The 17,135-nt window shown below is 38.6% G+C and overlaps 1 protein-coding gene across 1 annotated transcript in view; it reads left to right on the top strand.

Annotated features, from left to right (window-relative positions):
• Positions 1–2,311: 2,311 nt before the first annotated feature.
• IRAG2 (inositol 1,4,5-triphosphate receptor associated 2) overlaps positions 2,312–17,135 on the top strand; it is a 122,769-nt gene continuing 107,945 nt past the window's right edge. The window contains exons 1-2 of the mRNA XM_087855699.1: positions 2,312–2,404; positions 7,377–7,984. Of these exons, the coding sequence (XP_087711825.1) occupies positions 7,390–7,984 (595 nt within the window). The 5' untranslated portion in view covers positions 2,312–2,404; positions 7,377–7,389. The remainder of the gene's footprint in view (positions 2,405–7,376; positions 7,985–17,135) is intronic.

The raw sequence follows: 17,135 nt of genomic DNA on the forward strand, positions 1-17,135 counted from the left end.
AGTGCCCCCTTCCTTCCACCCCCTCCAATCTACTTTTGGTTGGACATGGTGAGCCCCTTGGATCAACCAGAGTTAATCTAAAGATGGAACTACTGGCTAATGTCTAGCAACATTAAAGACTGAGTTAGAAAGGGATATGTCTTATATGAATACATCTTTTCTTTCTTTCTTTTTTTTTTTTTTTTCCTCACCTACTTACATAGGATTGCATTTCGTTGCAGTGTCCCTCAGTGGTTTTCGGATACAAGACAGACAATTAACTTTCAGGTCTGGCAACATCAGGGGCCTGCCTGGTCAATGTGCCTTAAGCGGAAATGACTTGGCAAGTAAACACCGTGCTGTTATCAACTCTCTCTAGAGTATATCCAAATAGCCAAAGCACCATCTTGGTTTTGTTTGGGTTTTGGGTTTTTGCTGAGTCTGCATTTTATCCCTTTATACTCTCTCCTGTGTTCACAAAGCATGTGTTTGGGGTGGGAGAAGCTGTTTTGGTGGAGCCTGCAGATTTCCGGCTGCCTTGGGGCAGGCACAGGGCACAGGTGTCACCAGCTTGTGCTGTCCACGGGCAGAGAGCATAGTATGAGTATGCTCTGTGAGAATCATATGAGGCAAACAGTAAATAAGTAATGGAACAATACGTTCATTTAATTCATTACACATCCGTTGGAATTTATTGTTCAGACTATTCCTTTCACTACTTGGAGAGACATCAGGTGTAATACACTCCTGGGGAGAGGAAGTAAGAGTACAATTTGCCAGACAGGAGATATGGTCTAGTGGATTCAGAATTTTAATATTATTTTTGGCTCTACCACCGGCTTCCTTTATGGCTAGGAGGGAAATCTCTCTGGGTGTTGCTAGTTTCGGTATCTGTGGATTGATAAGAGGATCGCGAGCATAGATGTTATGATAGTTCACTTCATGGGAAATTAAACAGGGCAAGTCAATGAGAGGAATGGGTTAATTGGTTATTTCTTTCTGGGCACTCTTTGTGCTTTAAGAGTACATTTAAGATCTGAATAAATTAAAGGAGTTTCAGAAAGTACATCATACATGTGTCATCCCATTTAATCCCTGCGGCAAACCCAGGAGGTCATTCACGATATTGATTATATAGATAAAGAAACTGAAACACAGAGTTAAGTAATTTGTTGGAGGTCACAAAACTAATTGGGCAGAGCTGGGATTTGAACTCAGATTATCTGAATCCAGAGCTCCAACTCTGAACTACTACACTTCCCCTCCCTCTCCTTTGGGGACTGAAATGATGACCCACAAGAATAGGAGCATATATAAAAATCTAGATATTCCAAAAATAGATTTCCAGAGCACCCGCGGCTGAGCGAGGAAGAGAGAAAATAGAAGAGAAGTAGGAAATCAGCAGTGCTAAGGCTGTGAAGCATGTGATTAGGTATGAAGGGGTCTGGCAAGGCAGCCCCGGGGGCGGTAAGCGAAACGGCCAGCTTGAGAACAAAATGTTCCAGTTACGAAGTTTCTTGTTGTATGTGTGGAACCCTGAAGCTGGTTTGCTTGTTTGTTTTGTTTTTTAAGATGTCTGTCCTCCCCCTGAATATTATTTTCTTGGATGGGAAATGGCATTACAAAAAAATGTCCGTCGTGTCTGAATCTGCCTGTATCTTCCCTCTGTAGACTTCTATTTTTTTCACTCTTCTGCAACCTCCCACCTACCTCACGGTTCTGTTCACCCAGTGCTGCCAGGAAATACGCGTAGTCTCCCCACCTCACAGGTATGTCCAAGCCCCTACCTTCCCCAAATAGTGTATTATTTAAAGCCCAGTGTATGTCTCACCTGCTTCAAAACACCTGCCAGCTCACACTGGCGTCTCCCTGTCCTGACCTCCCACGGAGTTTAATGTACCGCTCGTGCACCTCTTAATTATTGCACTTTGTGTAGTCGGCATACTGTGTCTGCCAAGCCAGATACGGCCCCATAAGAGATGTCATGATTAATATCATTGGTGTTTTCAGAAACCATACAGCCCTTAGCCCAGCAGAAACGTATGAAATTGAAGTTAAAAAGTGACTTTTCCTCCACCCTGATTACAAAGAGTATATTCTGGGTGATGTTTATTTTGTTGTCATGGCCGTGGCGGGGAGCACACCAGAATGGCATCGATACAGGCAAAGCAGTGGTCCTCCTTCCTCTTCCGTCTCTCCTCACCCTCCGGCTCGCATGATCCGGGCAGACCAACGCGGCAGGTGCAGCCGATCACTGGCAGGTGCAGCGGATCGCGGGCTTCCCTCTTCTCCAGCCCTCTTCTGCTGGTTCCGCAGCGCCCGGCGGAAGTCAGCTCCACCCAGTCATCTGATCCTGCGGGCCTCTGCTCTCCAGTCTGTTTTCAGAAGATGGTTCTTGGAGTGCTGGTAAAGTGAAAATAAGGTGGTGAGTTTTCCCTCCAAAAAAGAGCTAAACTGGCGGATGCTGGCCTTTAGTCATTTAAGGTCAAGAAAGTCCTGTTCTAAACAGGGAAAAGCCCTTCCCAGGGGTAGCCTCTGTCTTCGCCTCACCGCCAGCCCCAAACTCAATATGCTTGTGGCGATAAAGCTAGGTTCCCTCCAGAGATGTTGCTTTCACCACAGGCAAATCCTAGAATTGTTTTCAAAGGGGCTTTTGGATACCTAAGGTCCTGAATTGTCATTTCCAACCTTCGTTATTTGGCATGTGTGCCCGTGGAAAGCGGTTATGTGGTTTCGTAGACCCCGAGAACATGGGAGCACCTAGATTCTTGCAGTTGGCGATGTCGGGTCTTCTCCTGGTCTCTGAGAGGAAAACCAGACCTCATATAATAAGAACTGAAACAGAAGAGCACAGTGAGTTTTCAGAAGCATATGTGTGACTATGCTATTTCAGGAACTGTTCCAGTATGAGATGTTTATAATAAGTTTGGTGTGACCCAGCCAAGGAGCTTAATTTAACAGGGTTAAGTGAATGGTGGGAGGGGAGAGTCCCATTCTATGCCAGCTTGCGTTGATTAGTAATTACACAGGTTTGCAGATGAGCCTCGCTGAGCATTTACTAAATCCGGGACCTGTGGTTTGCAAATTGTTTTCATTAACAGCTGCTGTCACCTATCTTAGGACAGGAAAAAGTGTTATTATTTTATTACCCTAAATATTAGTCACAGAGAGATTAAAAACGGTGTAATTTGGCAACTATGAAATTTACTGTGTTAAGTCAAAAACCATGCTCCGCCCTCACACTAGGCTCACTAAAGACGACTTTTCTGGGAACATCTCAGTGAACAGATGTTTCTTCTGTTTCCATGAAGAGTTTATTGGCATCTGTTAGTGAAGGGCTCTCTTGGCAAAAGGAATTTCTTGTTTATCTACATATACACACAGATACTTAAAAAAATTTGCATACCTTATTTCAGCGTTTTGCCTTAATTCTCCAATTGGGACTCAGGTGAAATATTTGCCTGAATTTCATAATTAAGTATTGAATGATTATTAAAATATGCCTACCTGATCTGAAGTTTGGAAGCTTAATGTTCAAGAAATAATCATTAGTAAAGGGAGAAAATACTTAAATGGTTGGTAAAGGAAAGATAATTACATTGTCAACATAATCTTTTGAGTCAGAGTTTGATTCAGAAGGCTTTCTAAAGAGTTTTTGAATCACACTAAAATCTTTTTTCAAGGATGCTTCTTCTGTATCTCTGTATAAATCTTTCTTTGCAAAGAAATTCAACTATTTCTTAGTGATTGAAGAATGTGGAAATTGAAAAATACAAATTATGCCCTTGTGTTTGTCAGTTCCTAAAGAATATGAAATATTCTCTATATTGTACGTAAATAGTGAATTTATTCTAACTCCTTTAGGAAGTCAGAACAAATGGAGAAGATTTCTGTAAGTCTCAAAGAGTGTAAATGCCTAGAGGTTAATATTCAACTCTGTAGTAACATCACTGGTGAAAATTAGATATATAATGAGCAAACTTACTTTAGGTAAGAAACAAATCACATTGTTTTATAGATGTTGCCATCTATAAAGTTCAGAGGCTTTTAATCATGCTTTGGATCTGGGAGCTGGTTGAACGGTGTTGACTCAAGAGCTTTTACTATATATAATAAAGCAATTCAGGCAGTAAGAATAACGAGACTCAGATTCTAGAAATAAGAACAATGAGGCACAGTTCAATCAGTGAAGAAATAAATAAAATGAGTGAAATAATTGGTTTGGATAATTTCTAACATTATTTTACATTCAGCTAATGTGAATCCAAATGGAAATTCCTATAGCAGATATGTGGTCCCAGTGTTCTATTTATAACCGTGGGTTTAGCAAACAATATAGCATTATGCACAGTGTGTGATACATAATAGGGGCCCCTCAATTTTTCCATCCTCACTCCCAAACTAGGATAACCCCCTATTATATGCTCCCAGAGCCCCTGGCACTTTTCTTTCCCAGTGTGTAATTACATAGTTATCTCTGGGCTTTAGGGTTGCTAGATTTATCTAATAAAAATACAAGAGGCTCAGTGAAATCTGAATTTCAGATAAACAATTTTTCAGTATAAGTTTTTCCTCTGCAACTTTTGTGGCATACTTATACTAAAAAAATTAGCCCTTCTTTATCTGAAATTCAGATTTTTTAGAAAGATTTTATTTATTTATTTGAGAGAGAGAGAGAGCACAAGCAGAGGGAACAGCAGGCAGGGAGCCTGATGTGGGGCTGGATCCGAAGGGAGAGGCTTAACCCACTGAGCCACCCAGGCACCCCTGAAATTCAGATTTTCTTGGGCATCCTGGATTTAATGTGGCACTCCCAGTAGCTTATGTGTTCATATCTGTACCCCCTGCAGACCACAGGTCTTAGGAGAGCAGATACTTTCTGGAATGGAGGTATTAGCACTTTTTAGGTACTTGATAAATATTGGTTGAGTGCCTAAAAGAATGAGTGATATGGAGTACAACTGAGGTTCAGAGAGTTTAAAAATAATAGATGCATTTCTTGGGGCACCTGGTTGGCTCAGTCAGAGGAGGATGTGACTCTGGATCTCAGGGTTGTGAGTTAGAGCCCCATATTGGGTGTAGAGATTACTAAAAATAATCTAATCTTTTCTGTTGAGATCTGAAACTAAAAAAGAGATTTGGACGGGACAGACAGGAGATGTTTCCAGGCCATATATGGAGGAGGTGGCCCAAATTTTGAAATCCTAACCATCACATCTTTTTGAACTCAGATATTCTGCTTTATATTAGAAAAAGCAAAACAAGTTAATCTTGAGAACGTTCATTAGCTCATGACGAGCCAGAGTCTTAAGTGTACACTTTCTAAGGTTTAGTTCATAAACCACGGAGTGGAGGTCACTAAGGTGAGTCATGGAAGTTTAGCAAACAGATGGTAAAAGGAGAAAAATGCCTTGGAAAAACAAATAGAAATGCACGTCTTATACACTACAAATAGAAATGCGTGCCTTGTATGCTAGGAACATTAATCTGGATCAGTCACAAATGCCCACAAGGCAAAGCCTTTCCCTGTGGCTTGAACAGCTTCCCACCTCAGTGTTCAACAAGGAGCATAGATAGGGTCTGAGAGTTTGAGGTTCCAGTTTTAGGGTGTCTATTAGCCTCATGCCCAACATGTGCTTCTGTTCTCTGGCTCTTGAAGAGAAAAACAGTCCTTTCATATTGAGAACATGGACAGATAATCAGTCTTATAAGACTCTTTACTTGACATAAGGAAATCTAATGGTGCCTGCAGTGTCCTGGCCACAGTCAGCCATAGATTTAAAGCATGCATGTTCACAGGGGCACTTTCTTCTGTCATTCCCTCTACATCACTTCCAGCCTCCCAGTGGAGTGATGAGAAGCTCCCATTTGGCCAGGGGAAATTCTCCAGAAAAGTTGGTAGCTGTGAGTCAAGTTGAGGGGTCAACACTCACAGGAGCTGGGAGACACATCTACAAGCCTGGTAATTGTGTGTATTATATTTGACTGTGGCTTATCAATGATGCCAACAATAATGTGTTGGTTTTTGAATACATGAATTAAAATTGTTTTGTTTTGTTTTTAAGATTTTATTTATTAATTTGACAGAGGGACAGCCAGCGAGAGAGAGAACACAAGCAGGGGGAGTGGGAGAGGAAGAAGCAGTCTCCCCGGGGCGGCGGGGGGGGGGGGGAGCCTGATGTGGGGCTCGATCCCAGAACACTGGGATCATGCCCTGAGCCAAAGGCAGACGCTTAACGACTGCGCCACGCAGGCGCCCCTAAAATTGTTTTTTGAGGAAACAACATGCATACACAGTTTAAACAATCCAAGGATAGAAGACAAAATTTAATTAAATGACAAACATACAGCACAATTATAAAGCCTAGGAGAGATCAGAAAGAATAGACTCCAGTGAGTATATACTGATTCCAGAATTTCCATAGAGGATTGTATTTTAGGCTTTGTATTGAAAAATAACCCTTGAATATATGGAAAGGGAGGTATTGACAAGTAACAGCACAAAGTTTCAGGTGATCATGACTCTAATTAGTAAAGGATTCTGCAGCACGAGCTTCATTGGCTGGAGCTGGTGGCTGTTATCTTGAAGTAAAATGAAACCAGATTGTGAGGATTTTTGAGTATCTTCTAAATACCAGTCTTTCTAAATACCCCTTCCAATTATAGTTCTTTTAAAATTTCTCTACCTTTTGTTCATTTTCTATGAGGGGATTTTTAAAGAGATCTGTGAATGGAAATCTTCTTAAGGTCCTAAAAAATCCTCACTTTCAAACTCTCTGTAACCAGCTATTTGTAACTATTCAAACTATTGTAACTCTTTTCCTAGGTTAATTTAAATTTTGCCAGTTTAGGCAAAATTTTGGATTTATTTCCACAGGGCATGTATAGTAAGTTCTCATTAGATGAGAACCAGAACAGGTCCTCAAATAGGAGCTATTAGCATCCTCACCATCACCATCATATGTGACATATTATTGTAAATGAAAAGCAGTATCGTTAGGAGTCCAGCCTCTGGAGCAGGACTGCCTGGGATCAAATCTGGCTCCAGCACTTGTCTGGGGTGACTTTGGATGTGTCTCTTTATTCTCTCTTTGCCTGGAAATGGAGATAATAGCAATGTCTACTTCATAGGGTTGTTTTAAGAATGAATTGCGTTGATACATATAAAGAATATAGTACCATGCCTGGCACGTGGCAAACCCTTTTTATGTGTTAGTTGTTGCTTTCAGGAAATTTGAGTGCCGAAGTTAAACATACGCAAACTTGTTTAAACCAATTGTTTAAAGACCTCTTCATCCTTCCACAGCTGATTTAGGACTAAATAGCATTGCTAGATTATTGTCAGGACAATGCTAACTTCAAACAAACAAACATGTCTACTTCTGCCTGCACTTCAGCCACTTCATCTGCATGATCGAAGGAAGGTCAACAATGGCCTCTGTGAGGAAGGTCACGGACAAGCGGCACAACCCAGTGGAAAGCATTTGTAGAAAAATCAGAGCCATCCAAAAGAGAGAAGAGATTTCAGATCCAGTTCGACAGATTCTCAAATACCAATCTAGTCGTTTTGATAGTCCACAGATTAACACCAAGGAAGATTTTGAGGCGCTACTGAAGAACATGGCGGCCACTCCTGTTCTCTCACCCAGCACGTTTTTCTTAGGTACCAGGAAAGACGATGCCATCATTACATCTCCTCAAATAAAGTCTCCAAGAACCCCATCCATTTCTCATCTCAGCTCTCCCGAGAGTGCAGCATACCCTGTTCCTCTCACAAGTTCTGAAAACCTCTCAAGGCCAAGATCACAGAGCTCCCACAATGACACGTCATGGGTATCAAAGACCAGGAATGGGGAGCGCTTCTCTAACAAGGATTTGAATAACTATTGTAGTGAAAATAATTTTAGTGCCTCAACACTTGACTTTGATTCAACCTCTGATAAAAACTCTGAATATTTTACTCCTCAGAAATCAGTGGTGAAAAATTTATCTCTAAATGAAGCTGGTAAATATTAATCTTTTAATGTTCTTTCAATAAAAGAATAAGCATATCCCCCCTTTTTTTTTTAAGCATATCCCTTTCTGAATACCTGAGTTAAAAAAACCCAGTCCACATGATTAAAACTTAGATGGAAGCATCCATTTTTCCCTTTTTAAGTATGTTTCTTTTTCTTTTAAAAAATTTTTGTTCATTTTTTAACATTATTTTTAATTTTTTAAATTGATGTATAGTTAACCTATTAATTTCAGGTGTACAGTGTAATGATTCAACAATTATATACTTCATTAAATGCTCACCATGATAAGTGGAGTTAATGTCCGTCACCATGCAAAGTTATTACAATATTATTGACTATATTCCCTATGCTGTACTTTTCATCCTCATGACTTATTTATAACTGAAAGTTTGTACCTCTTAATCCACTTCACCTACCCCATCACCTACCTCCCCTCTGGCAGTTACTAATTCGTTCTCCGTATTTTTTAGTCTATTTCCTTTTTGTTTTTTAGATTCCACACATAAGTGAAAGTATATGGTGTCTTTCTCTGTCTGACTTATTTCACTTAGCATGATGCCCTCTAGGTCTGTCTATGTTATCCTGGATGGCAAGATTTTATTCTTTTTTTTTTAATGGCTGAGTAATGTTCCATTGGGTATATGTACCACATCTCCTTTATCCATTTATCAGTAGACATTTAGATCACTTCCATATCTTGGCTATACATGGCTAAACATAGTAGTGCATGTATCTTTTCATTTTTTTAAATTTAATTTAATTTTTAAAATTATTTTATTTATTTATTTATTTTAAAGTTCCATGATTCATTACCTGCGTATAACACCCAGTGCACCATGCAATACATGCCCTCCTTACTACCCATCACCAGCCTATCCCATTCCCCCACTTGTCTCCCCTCTGAAGCCCTCAGTTTGTTTCCCAGAGTCCATAGTCTCTCATGGCATATATCTTTTCAAATTAATGTTTTTGTTTTCTTTGGATAAATACCCAGAAGTGAAATTACTAGTATTTTCATTTTTAACTTTTTTGAGGGACCTCTGCACTGTTTTTCATGGTGGCTGCACCAGTTTACAATCCCACCAATAGTTCATAAGGGCTCCCTTTTCTCCATATTCTTACCAACAGTTGTTATTCTTGTTTTTTGGTAATAGTCATTCTGACTGGTGTGAGGTGATATCTCATTGTGGTTTATTTGTGTATCCCTGATGATGAGGGATGTCAAGCATCTTTTCATGTGTCTGTTGACCATCAGTATGTCATCTATGGGAAAATGTCTATTCAGTTCTTCTGATTTTTAAATTGGATTATTTGGTTTTTTGGAGTTGTTTGTTATTTATATATTCCGGATATTACTTCTTATTGGATATATCAATTTGCAAATATCTTCTCCCAGTCAGTACATTGCCTACGCTGTGCAAAAGCTTTTTAGTTTGATATGTTCCCAATACTTTATTTTTCCTTTTGTTTCCATGTCCTGAGGAGAAAGATTCAGAAAAATGTTGCTAAGGTCAATGTTGAAGAGTTTACTGCTTGTGTTTTCTCTTAGGAGTTTTATGGTTTCAGCCTTTACATTTTGATATTTAATCCATTGTTAGCTCATTTTTGTGTATGATGTAAGGAAGTGGTCTAGTTCCATTCTTTTCCATGTAGTTCCCAGTTTTCCCAGTATTATTTATTGAAGAGACTATCTTTTCCCTATTATATAATAGGGATTCATATCTCCTTTGTCATAGATTAATTGACAGTGCAAGTGTGGGTTTATTTCTGGGCTTTCCGTTCTGTTCTGTTCTGTTGATCTTTATGTCTGTTTTTGTGCCAGTACCATACTGTTTTGATTACTACAGCTTTGTAATATAACTTAAAATCTGGGACTGTGATGCCTTCAGCTTTGTTCTTCTTTTTCAAGATGGCATTGGCTATTTCGGGTCTTTTGTGGTCCCAAATAAATTTTAGTATTTGTTCTAGTTCTGTAAAAAAATTTTTTTTTAAAATTTTAGGTAGTTAACATACAGTGCAATATGGTTTTCTGGAGTAGAATTCAGTGATTCATCACTTACATACAACACCCAGTGCTCATCATAACAGGTGCCCTCCTTAATACCCATTGCCAATCTAGTCCATCCCCTACCCACCTTCCTTCATCAACCCTCAGTTTGTTCCCTATAGTTAGTAATCTCTTTTAGCTTATTTCCCCTCTCTCCTTTTCCCCCTTCCGATATGTTCATCTGTTTTCTTTCCTAAACTCCACATATGAGGGAGATCATATGGTATTTGTCTTTCTCTGACTGACTTATTTCACTTAGCATAATACCCTTTAGCTCCATCCATGTTGTTGCAATGGCAAGATTTCATTCTTTTAATGGCTGAATAATATTCCATTGTGTCTGTGTGGGTGTGTGTGTACACACCACATCTTCTTTATCCATTCATCAGTTGCTGGACATTTGGTCTCTCTCTGTAGTTTGGCTATTATTGATAATGCTGCCATAAACATCAGGGTGCATGTATCCTTTCGAATCTGTATTTTTGTATCCTTTGGGTAAATAAATACCTAGTAGTGCAATTGCTGGGGATTGGGGTAGTTCTATTTTTAACATTTTGAGGAACCTCCATACTGTTTTCCAGAGTGGCTGCACCAGTTTGCATTCCCACCAACAAGAGGGTTCCCCTTTCTCTGCATCCTCGCCAACACCTGTTGTTTCTTGTGTTGTTAATTTTAGCTATCCTGACAAGTATTTTGATAGAGATTGCCCTAAATTTATAGATTGCATTGGATAGTATGGATATTTTAACAATATTAACTCTTAAAATCCATGAGGATGGTATATCTTTCCATTTTTTGATATTGTTTTTAATGTCTTTCATCAATGTCTTATAGTTTTCAGACTACAGGTATGTCACCTCTTTGGTTAAATTTATTCCTAGGGATTTTATTCTTTTTGATACATTTGTAAATTGGATTGTTTTCTTAATTTCTCTTTCTGTTATTTTGTTGTTGGTGTATAGAAATGCAACAGATTTCTGTATGTTGATTTTTGTATTCTGAGATTTTACTGAATTCATTTATACTTCTAGGAGTTTTTGCTGTAGTCTTTAGGGTTTTCTATATATAATATGATGTCATCTGGAAATAGTGACAGTTTTACTTCTTCCTTACCAATCTGGACGAGTTTTATTTCTTTTTCTTATCTGATGGCTGTGGCTACGACTTCCAGTACTATGTTGAATAAAAGTGGTGAGAGTGAACATCCTTGTCTTGTTCCTGATCTTAGAGGAAAAGCTCTCAGTTTTTCACCATTAGCTATGATGTTAGCTGTGGGTTTTTCATATAAGGCCTTTATTATGTTGAGATATGTTCCCTCTAAACCTACTTTGTTGAGGCTTTTTTTTCATGAATGATGTTGTACTTTGTCAAATGCTTTTCCTGCATCTAGTGGGATAGTCGTATGGTTTTTATCCTTCATTTTGTTAATGTGGTATATCACATGGATTGATTGATGCATATAAAATCGTCCTTGCATGCATGAAATAAATCCCACTTGCTTCTGGTGAATGATCCTTTTAATGTACTACTGAGTTCATTTTACTAATATTTTATTGCAGAGTTTTGCAACTGTGTTCTTCAGAAATATTAGTCTGTAGTTTTTTTTTTTTTTTGTGGTTTCTGTCTGATTTTGGTGTTAGGGTAATGCAGGCCTCATGGAATGAACTAGGAGCTTTCTCTTATATTCTTTGAATAGTTTGAGAGGAATAGGTATTAGTTCTTCTTTAAATGTTTGGTAGAATTCAACTGTGAAGCCATCTGCTCCTGGACTTTTGTTAACTGGGAATTTTTGATTACCGGTTCAATTTCAATACTAGTAAGTGGTTTGTTCAGATTTTCTCTTTCTTCCTGATTCCATTTTGGGAGGTTGTTTGTTTCTAGGAATTTATCTATTTTTTTCTAGATTGTCCAATTTGTTGGTATACAACATTTTGTGGTAGTCTTTTATAATCCTTTGTATTTCTGTGGTATCGGTTATGATGGTCTGATCTTATCTGAGTCCTGGCTTTTTTTTTTTTTTTTTTTTTTAAGTCTGGCTAAAAGTTCGTCAATTTTGTTTATCTTTTCAAAGAACCCAGGTCTTAGTTTTATTGATCTTTTCTATTATGTTTTGGGGTTTTTTGTTTTGTTTTCAGTTTCTATTTCATTTATTTTCCCTTTTCCTCTACTTCTATTTCCTTTCTTCTAACTTTGGACTTTTTTTTTTTTTTCCTAATTCCTTTAGGTGTAAAATTAGATTACTTGATATTTTTCTTGTTTCTTGAAATAGGCCTGTATTGCTATAAACTTCCATCTTACAACTGTTGTTGCTAAGTCCCAAAGATTTTGAACCAACAAAGATTTCATGTCTCTAATTTCATTTGTCTCCAAGTACTCTCTGATTTCTTCTTTACTTCCTCATTGACCCTTAGGTTGTATACTAGCATGTTGTTTAGCCTTCAAGTGTTTTGTGGGTTTTTTTCCAGTTTTTTTTTTCTTGTAATTGATTTGTAGTTTCATAGTACTGTGGTTGAAAAAGATGTTTGATATGATATACAGTCTTCTTAAATTTACTGCTACTTATTTTTTGGCCTAACAAGATCTATTTTGGAAAATATTCCATGTGCATTTGAATGTGTATTTTGTTGTTTTTGAGTATTCTGTATCTATCTGCTAAGTCCCTCTGATATAATGTGTCATTTAAAGCCACTGTTTCCATATTAATTTACTGTCTGGATGAGCTATCTGTTGATGTGAGGTGCTAAAGTCCCCTATTATTGTATTACTGTCAATTTCTTTCTTTATGTCTGTTAATAGTTGCTTTTTGTATTTAGGAGCCCTATGTTGGGTGTGTAGATATTTACAGTTGTTATATTCTCTTGTTGGATTGATCCCTTTATAATTATGTAAATGGCCTTCATTTTTTTTTCAGTCTTTGTTTTAAGGTGTATTTTGTCTAAGTATTGCTAACACTGCTTTTTTTTTTTTCCATTTGCAGGAAATATCTTTTTCCATCCTTTCACTTTCAGTCTTTATGATTTTAGTTTAGGGTCTCTTGTTGACAGCATATAGATGAGTCTTGTTTTTTAATCTATTGAGTCACCCTATGTCTTTTGATTGGAGCACTTAATCCATTTACAATTAATTATTAGTAGGTATACACTTATTGCCATTATGTTAATCATTTTCTGTTTTTATAGTTATTCTGTGTCCCTTTCTCCTTCTCTTAGTCATCTTTCACAGGGAAGAGAATTTCTTTAATGTGCTTGGATTTCTTTCTCTTTATTTTTTGTGTATCTATTATAGGTTTTCGGTTTGTGGTTACCACGAGGTTCATGTGTGACATCTATGTATATAATCATCTGTTAAGTTGATGGTCACTGAAGGTCAAACACATTTTAAAAGAACCACAGTTTTACTACCCCCCCTACATTTTATGTATATGATGTCATATTTTACATCTTATTATATTGGGTATCCCTTCACTAATTTTTATAGGTATAATCGATTTTACCACTTCTGTCTTTTAACCTTTATACTAGCTTTATAAATGATTGATCTGGTATCTTTGTTTGCTTTTACCAGTGAATTTTTTCCTTTTATAATTTTTGTAAATCTAGTTATAACCTTCTTTCACTTAAAGAAGTACCTTTAACATTTCCTATAAGGCTGGCTTAGTAGTGAGGAACCCCTTTAACTTTTGTCTGGAAACTCTCTTTCAATTCTGAATGATAACCTTGCCATGTAGAGTATTCTTGGTTGTATTTTTTTTCCCCATTTCACCACTTTGATTATATGGTGCCACTCCCTTTTGGCCTGCAGTGTTTCTGCTGAAAAATCAGCTGATAGCCCTATGGGGGTTTCCCTTGTACCTAACTGTTAGGTCTTCTCTTGCAGCTTTTAAGATTTTTCTCTTTATCTTTAATTTTTGCTACATTAATTATAATGTGTCTTGCCAGTCTTCTTAGGTTCATCTTGTTTGGGACTCTCTATGCTTCCTTAAACTGGATGTCTGTGTCCTTTACGATAGGGAAGTGTTCACCTATTATTTCCTTTAATATGGTTTCTGCCCCCTTCTCTCTTCTCCTTCTGGGTTCCCTGTAATGTGAGTTTTGTTATGCTTGATGTTGTCCAAGAACTTCCTTAACGTGTCCTCATTTTTTGAAGTTCTTTTTTCTGTGCAGTTTAGTTGCATTTTACTACCTCGTCTTCCAGATCACTGCTCTATTCTCCTGCGTCATCAAATCTGCCATTGATTCCCTCTAGTGTATTTTTCATATCAGTTATTATATTCTTCCTCTCTGGCTAGTTCTTTTTATATTTCCTACCTCTTTGTTGAAGTTGTCACTGAATTTATCAAGTCTGGTGAGCATCTAATGACTGTTACTTTAAACTGTTTATCAGGTAGATTGCTTATTTCCATTTCATTTAGCACTTTTTCTGGGGGTTTGTCTTGTTCTTTCATGTGGTTCATATTCCTCTGTCCCTTCATTTTGTCTGACTCTATTCATTACTATATATTAAGTAGGCCAGCTGTCTTCTAGTCTGGAAAGTAGTTCCCTTATGTGGAACATGTCCTGTGAGGCCCAGCAGCAATCCCCCCCAGTCCACAAAAACGAATGTTCCAGAGGTGTCCCTTGTGTGGGCTGTGTGTGCATTCCTCTTGTGACTGGGTCAGAACTGCTACTGGTCCTCTGGTGGGCAGGGCCAGCCCTTGGCCCAGCTGTCTGCAAAGATTGGCTACAGGGCTTGCTGCCAGCACAGCTGAATGAAAGGCCTGGCTTCGGCCACTGCAGGCGTGCTGGTGGGCAGGGTTAGCCCTCAGGCTGGCTGTCTATAATGTCCGACCTTGACTGCTGCAGGTGTGCTGATGAGCGTGGTTTGCCTGTGGTGCAACCGACCAAGAGGCCTAGCTACAGTCACTGTAGGCATGCCGGTGGGTGTGGGTGGCTCCTGGTGCTGCTGAATGAGAGGCTTGGTTGCAGCTGTGAAGGTTGTACTGGTGGATTGGGCTAGTTCCTGGCAAGGCTGAGTGGTAGGCCTGGCTATAGTTACTGTCACTTTGCTGGTAGATGGACCTAGCTCCCCCACTCCCTGGGGGCAGAAGTAGCTCTGGAGGGGCTCTAGTCCTGGTGGGTGTGGTGGGGTAGTAGTTGCTCTGGAGAGACACAGTTTCCAACCGAGCCTCCTCCCCACCCCCAGTGTGTAGGTCAGGAGCTGATTTGGAGAGGCACCTGCTGGGGCAGTTCTGCAGGAGAATACCTGCATGGGGCAAGTGGTGCTAGCAAGATAGATGGAGAGTGTCTGAATCAGTTATCTGCAAGTGTCAGACTAGCTAAGCGAAAAGGGGGCACCTCATCCCAGAGAAAGCTCCTGCAGATCCCCGCCCCATTGGCACACATCCTAAAATTAGTCATCTCTTTCATGTATATCTCAAGCACTTTTCAAACTGCTGAGTCTTGGGCCAACTGATGTGGTGCACTGGCCCTTTAAGAGCAGAGATTTGGTTTCCTGCAGCCCTCTATGACTGCCAGAGTTAAGTTCTGCTGATTTTCAAAGCCAGATGATAGGGGCTATTTTTCACTCCACAGGTCCTCACACCAAGGGTTTGGTTGTCTACTGTGTCTCTCCTCTCTTACCCTTCTCAATGGGTCTTTCTCTTCATGCTTTTAGCTATGGAAGATCTCTGCCAGTATCAGGTCATTAACAATAACGTAGTTGATTAATGCATAGTTTGTATGTTACATGTATCACATACTGTATTCTTCCAATAAAATAAGCTAGAGAAAAAGAAAATATTAAGGATATCATAAAAAAGAGACATTTATAGTATTGTACCATATCTGTTTTTAAAAAACCACATGTAAGTGGACCCAGGTAGTTCAAACCCATGTTGTTCAAAGGTCAACTGTAATTGTTGCCTTGGCGTGTCTGTGGGAGGAAGTGAGCTTAGGATCCTACTCTGCCACCTTCTAGCAGGACTCACCCTGTTTTTTCTCTTAAAAGAAAATCTTACACGTGAAATGTAAGTATTTTCCATGCTTTTAATTAAAAACCTTACAGAAATTCCAGACTGTATTTATAATCATAATCATTGGTTTTTTTCTTTACTGATCTGAAAACAAACTTTCTCTGGGGCAAATTAGAACGTCACGATGGAAATACATAGATATAGGTTAGTTAAAACTCATGTGGTTCTCAGATGCCTTCCTAAAAACTACCATTTTAACTCTGTGTGTGTGTGTGTGTGTGTGTGTGTGTGTGTGTGTGTGTGTGTGTAAAACATGTAAGAAAGTGTAGGCTCCATTGTAGAGCCAGTAAGGTAGACCAGGGGAGAATGTATTTTGCAGGCCAACTTTAATTCAGATTTTGTGAACTCTATTTAGGGGATTACTCATAGAGTCCCCTACACGATGGACGCTGAAAAGCAAAACAACATAAGATGACATGTTTTCTATATAGCTAATTTTTCCATTCCCTCTATTTTTCTTTAAAATATTTCTGTTTGTGTTGTACTAGTTACTTTTTCATAGAATGCTTTTAATATTATAGGGCCAAGAACTCCTTTCCCTCTCTTTCTTCTCTTTTATTCTACTTTAACAAAACTTATAAATTAAAAGGAAACTTGAATAATAGACTTTCAAGGCCAATTTTTTTGCCTGGTCTTTTCAAGTCAAGTAACCAGTATTGGGGGCTGCTATTGAAATATCTCTTTTATAAAAATTAAAACAAAATAAGCAGTTGTAGCACAGAAAACACCTGAATATGCAAACTTTCTTCTAATAGGATGGAAACTAGGAAACAATAATGTCAAGGAAGATGTAACCTGCAGCACTAATAGGACCTGTGAGGAATTACTCATGAGTATTTTTCATGCATGTGACACCAAATGCAGAGGTTAGTTGAAAATTATCTGCTGAAATGTTTGGTAGTGCTCATCAAGTCGTCTGTAATTTCCTTTGTGAGCAGAAGGGAAATGGTTTATGTGTGCTGGTCTGTGTAGTTGTGTTTACATATGTGATGGATACAACCTGATTTCGGAGTAGGGACAGCTGTTGAGGTGTTGGTTATTTCTTTGTAATTTCTTTATACCTATTTTGCATATTTTACCA

The sequence above is a fragment of the Ursus americanus genome, chromosome 25, assembly GCF_024610735.1.
Source record: "Ursus americanus isolate L20-20 chromosome 25, mUrsAme1.1.p, whole genome shotgun sequence".
Classification (NCBI taxonomy): Eukaryota; Metazoa; Chordata; class Mammalia; order Carnivora; family Ursidae; genus Ursus; species Ursus americanus.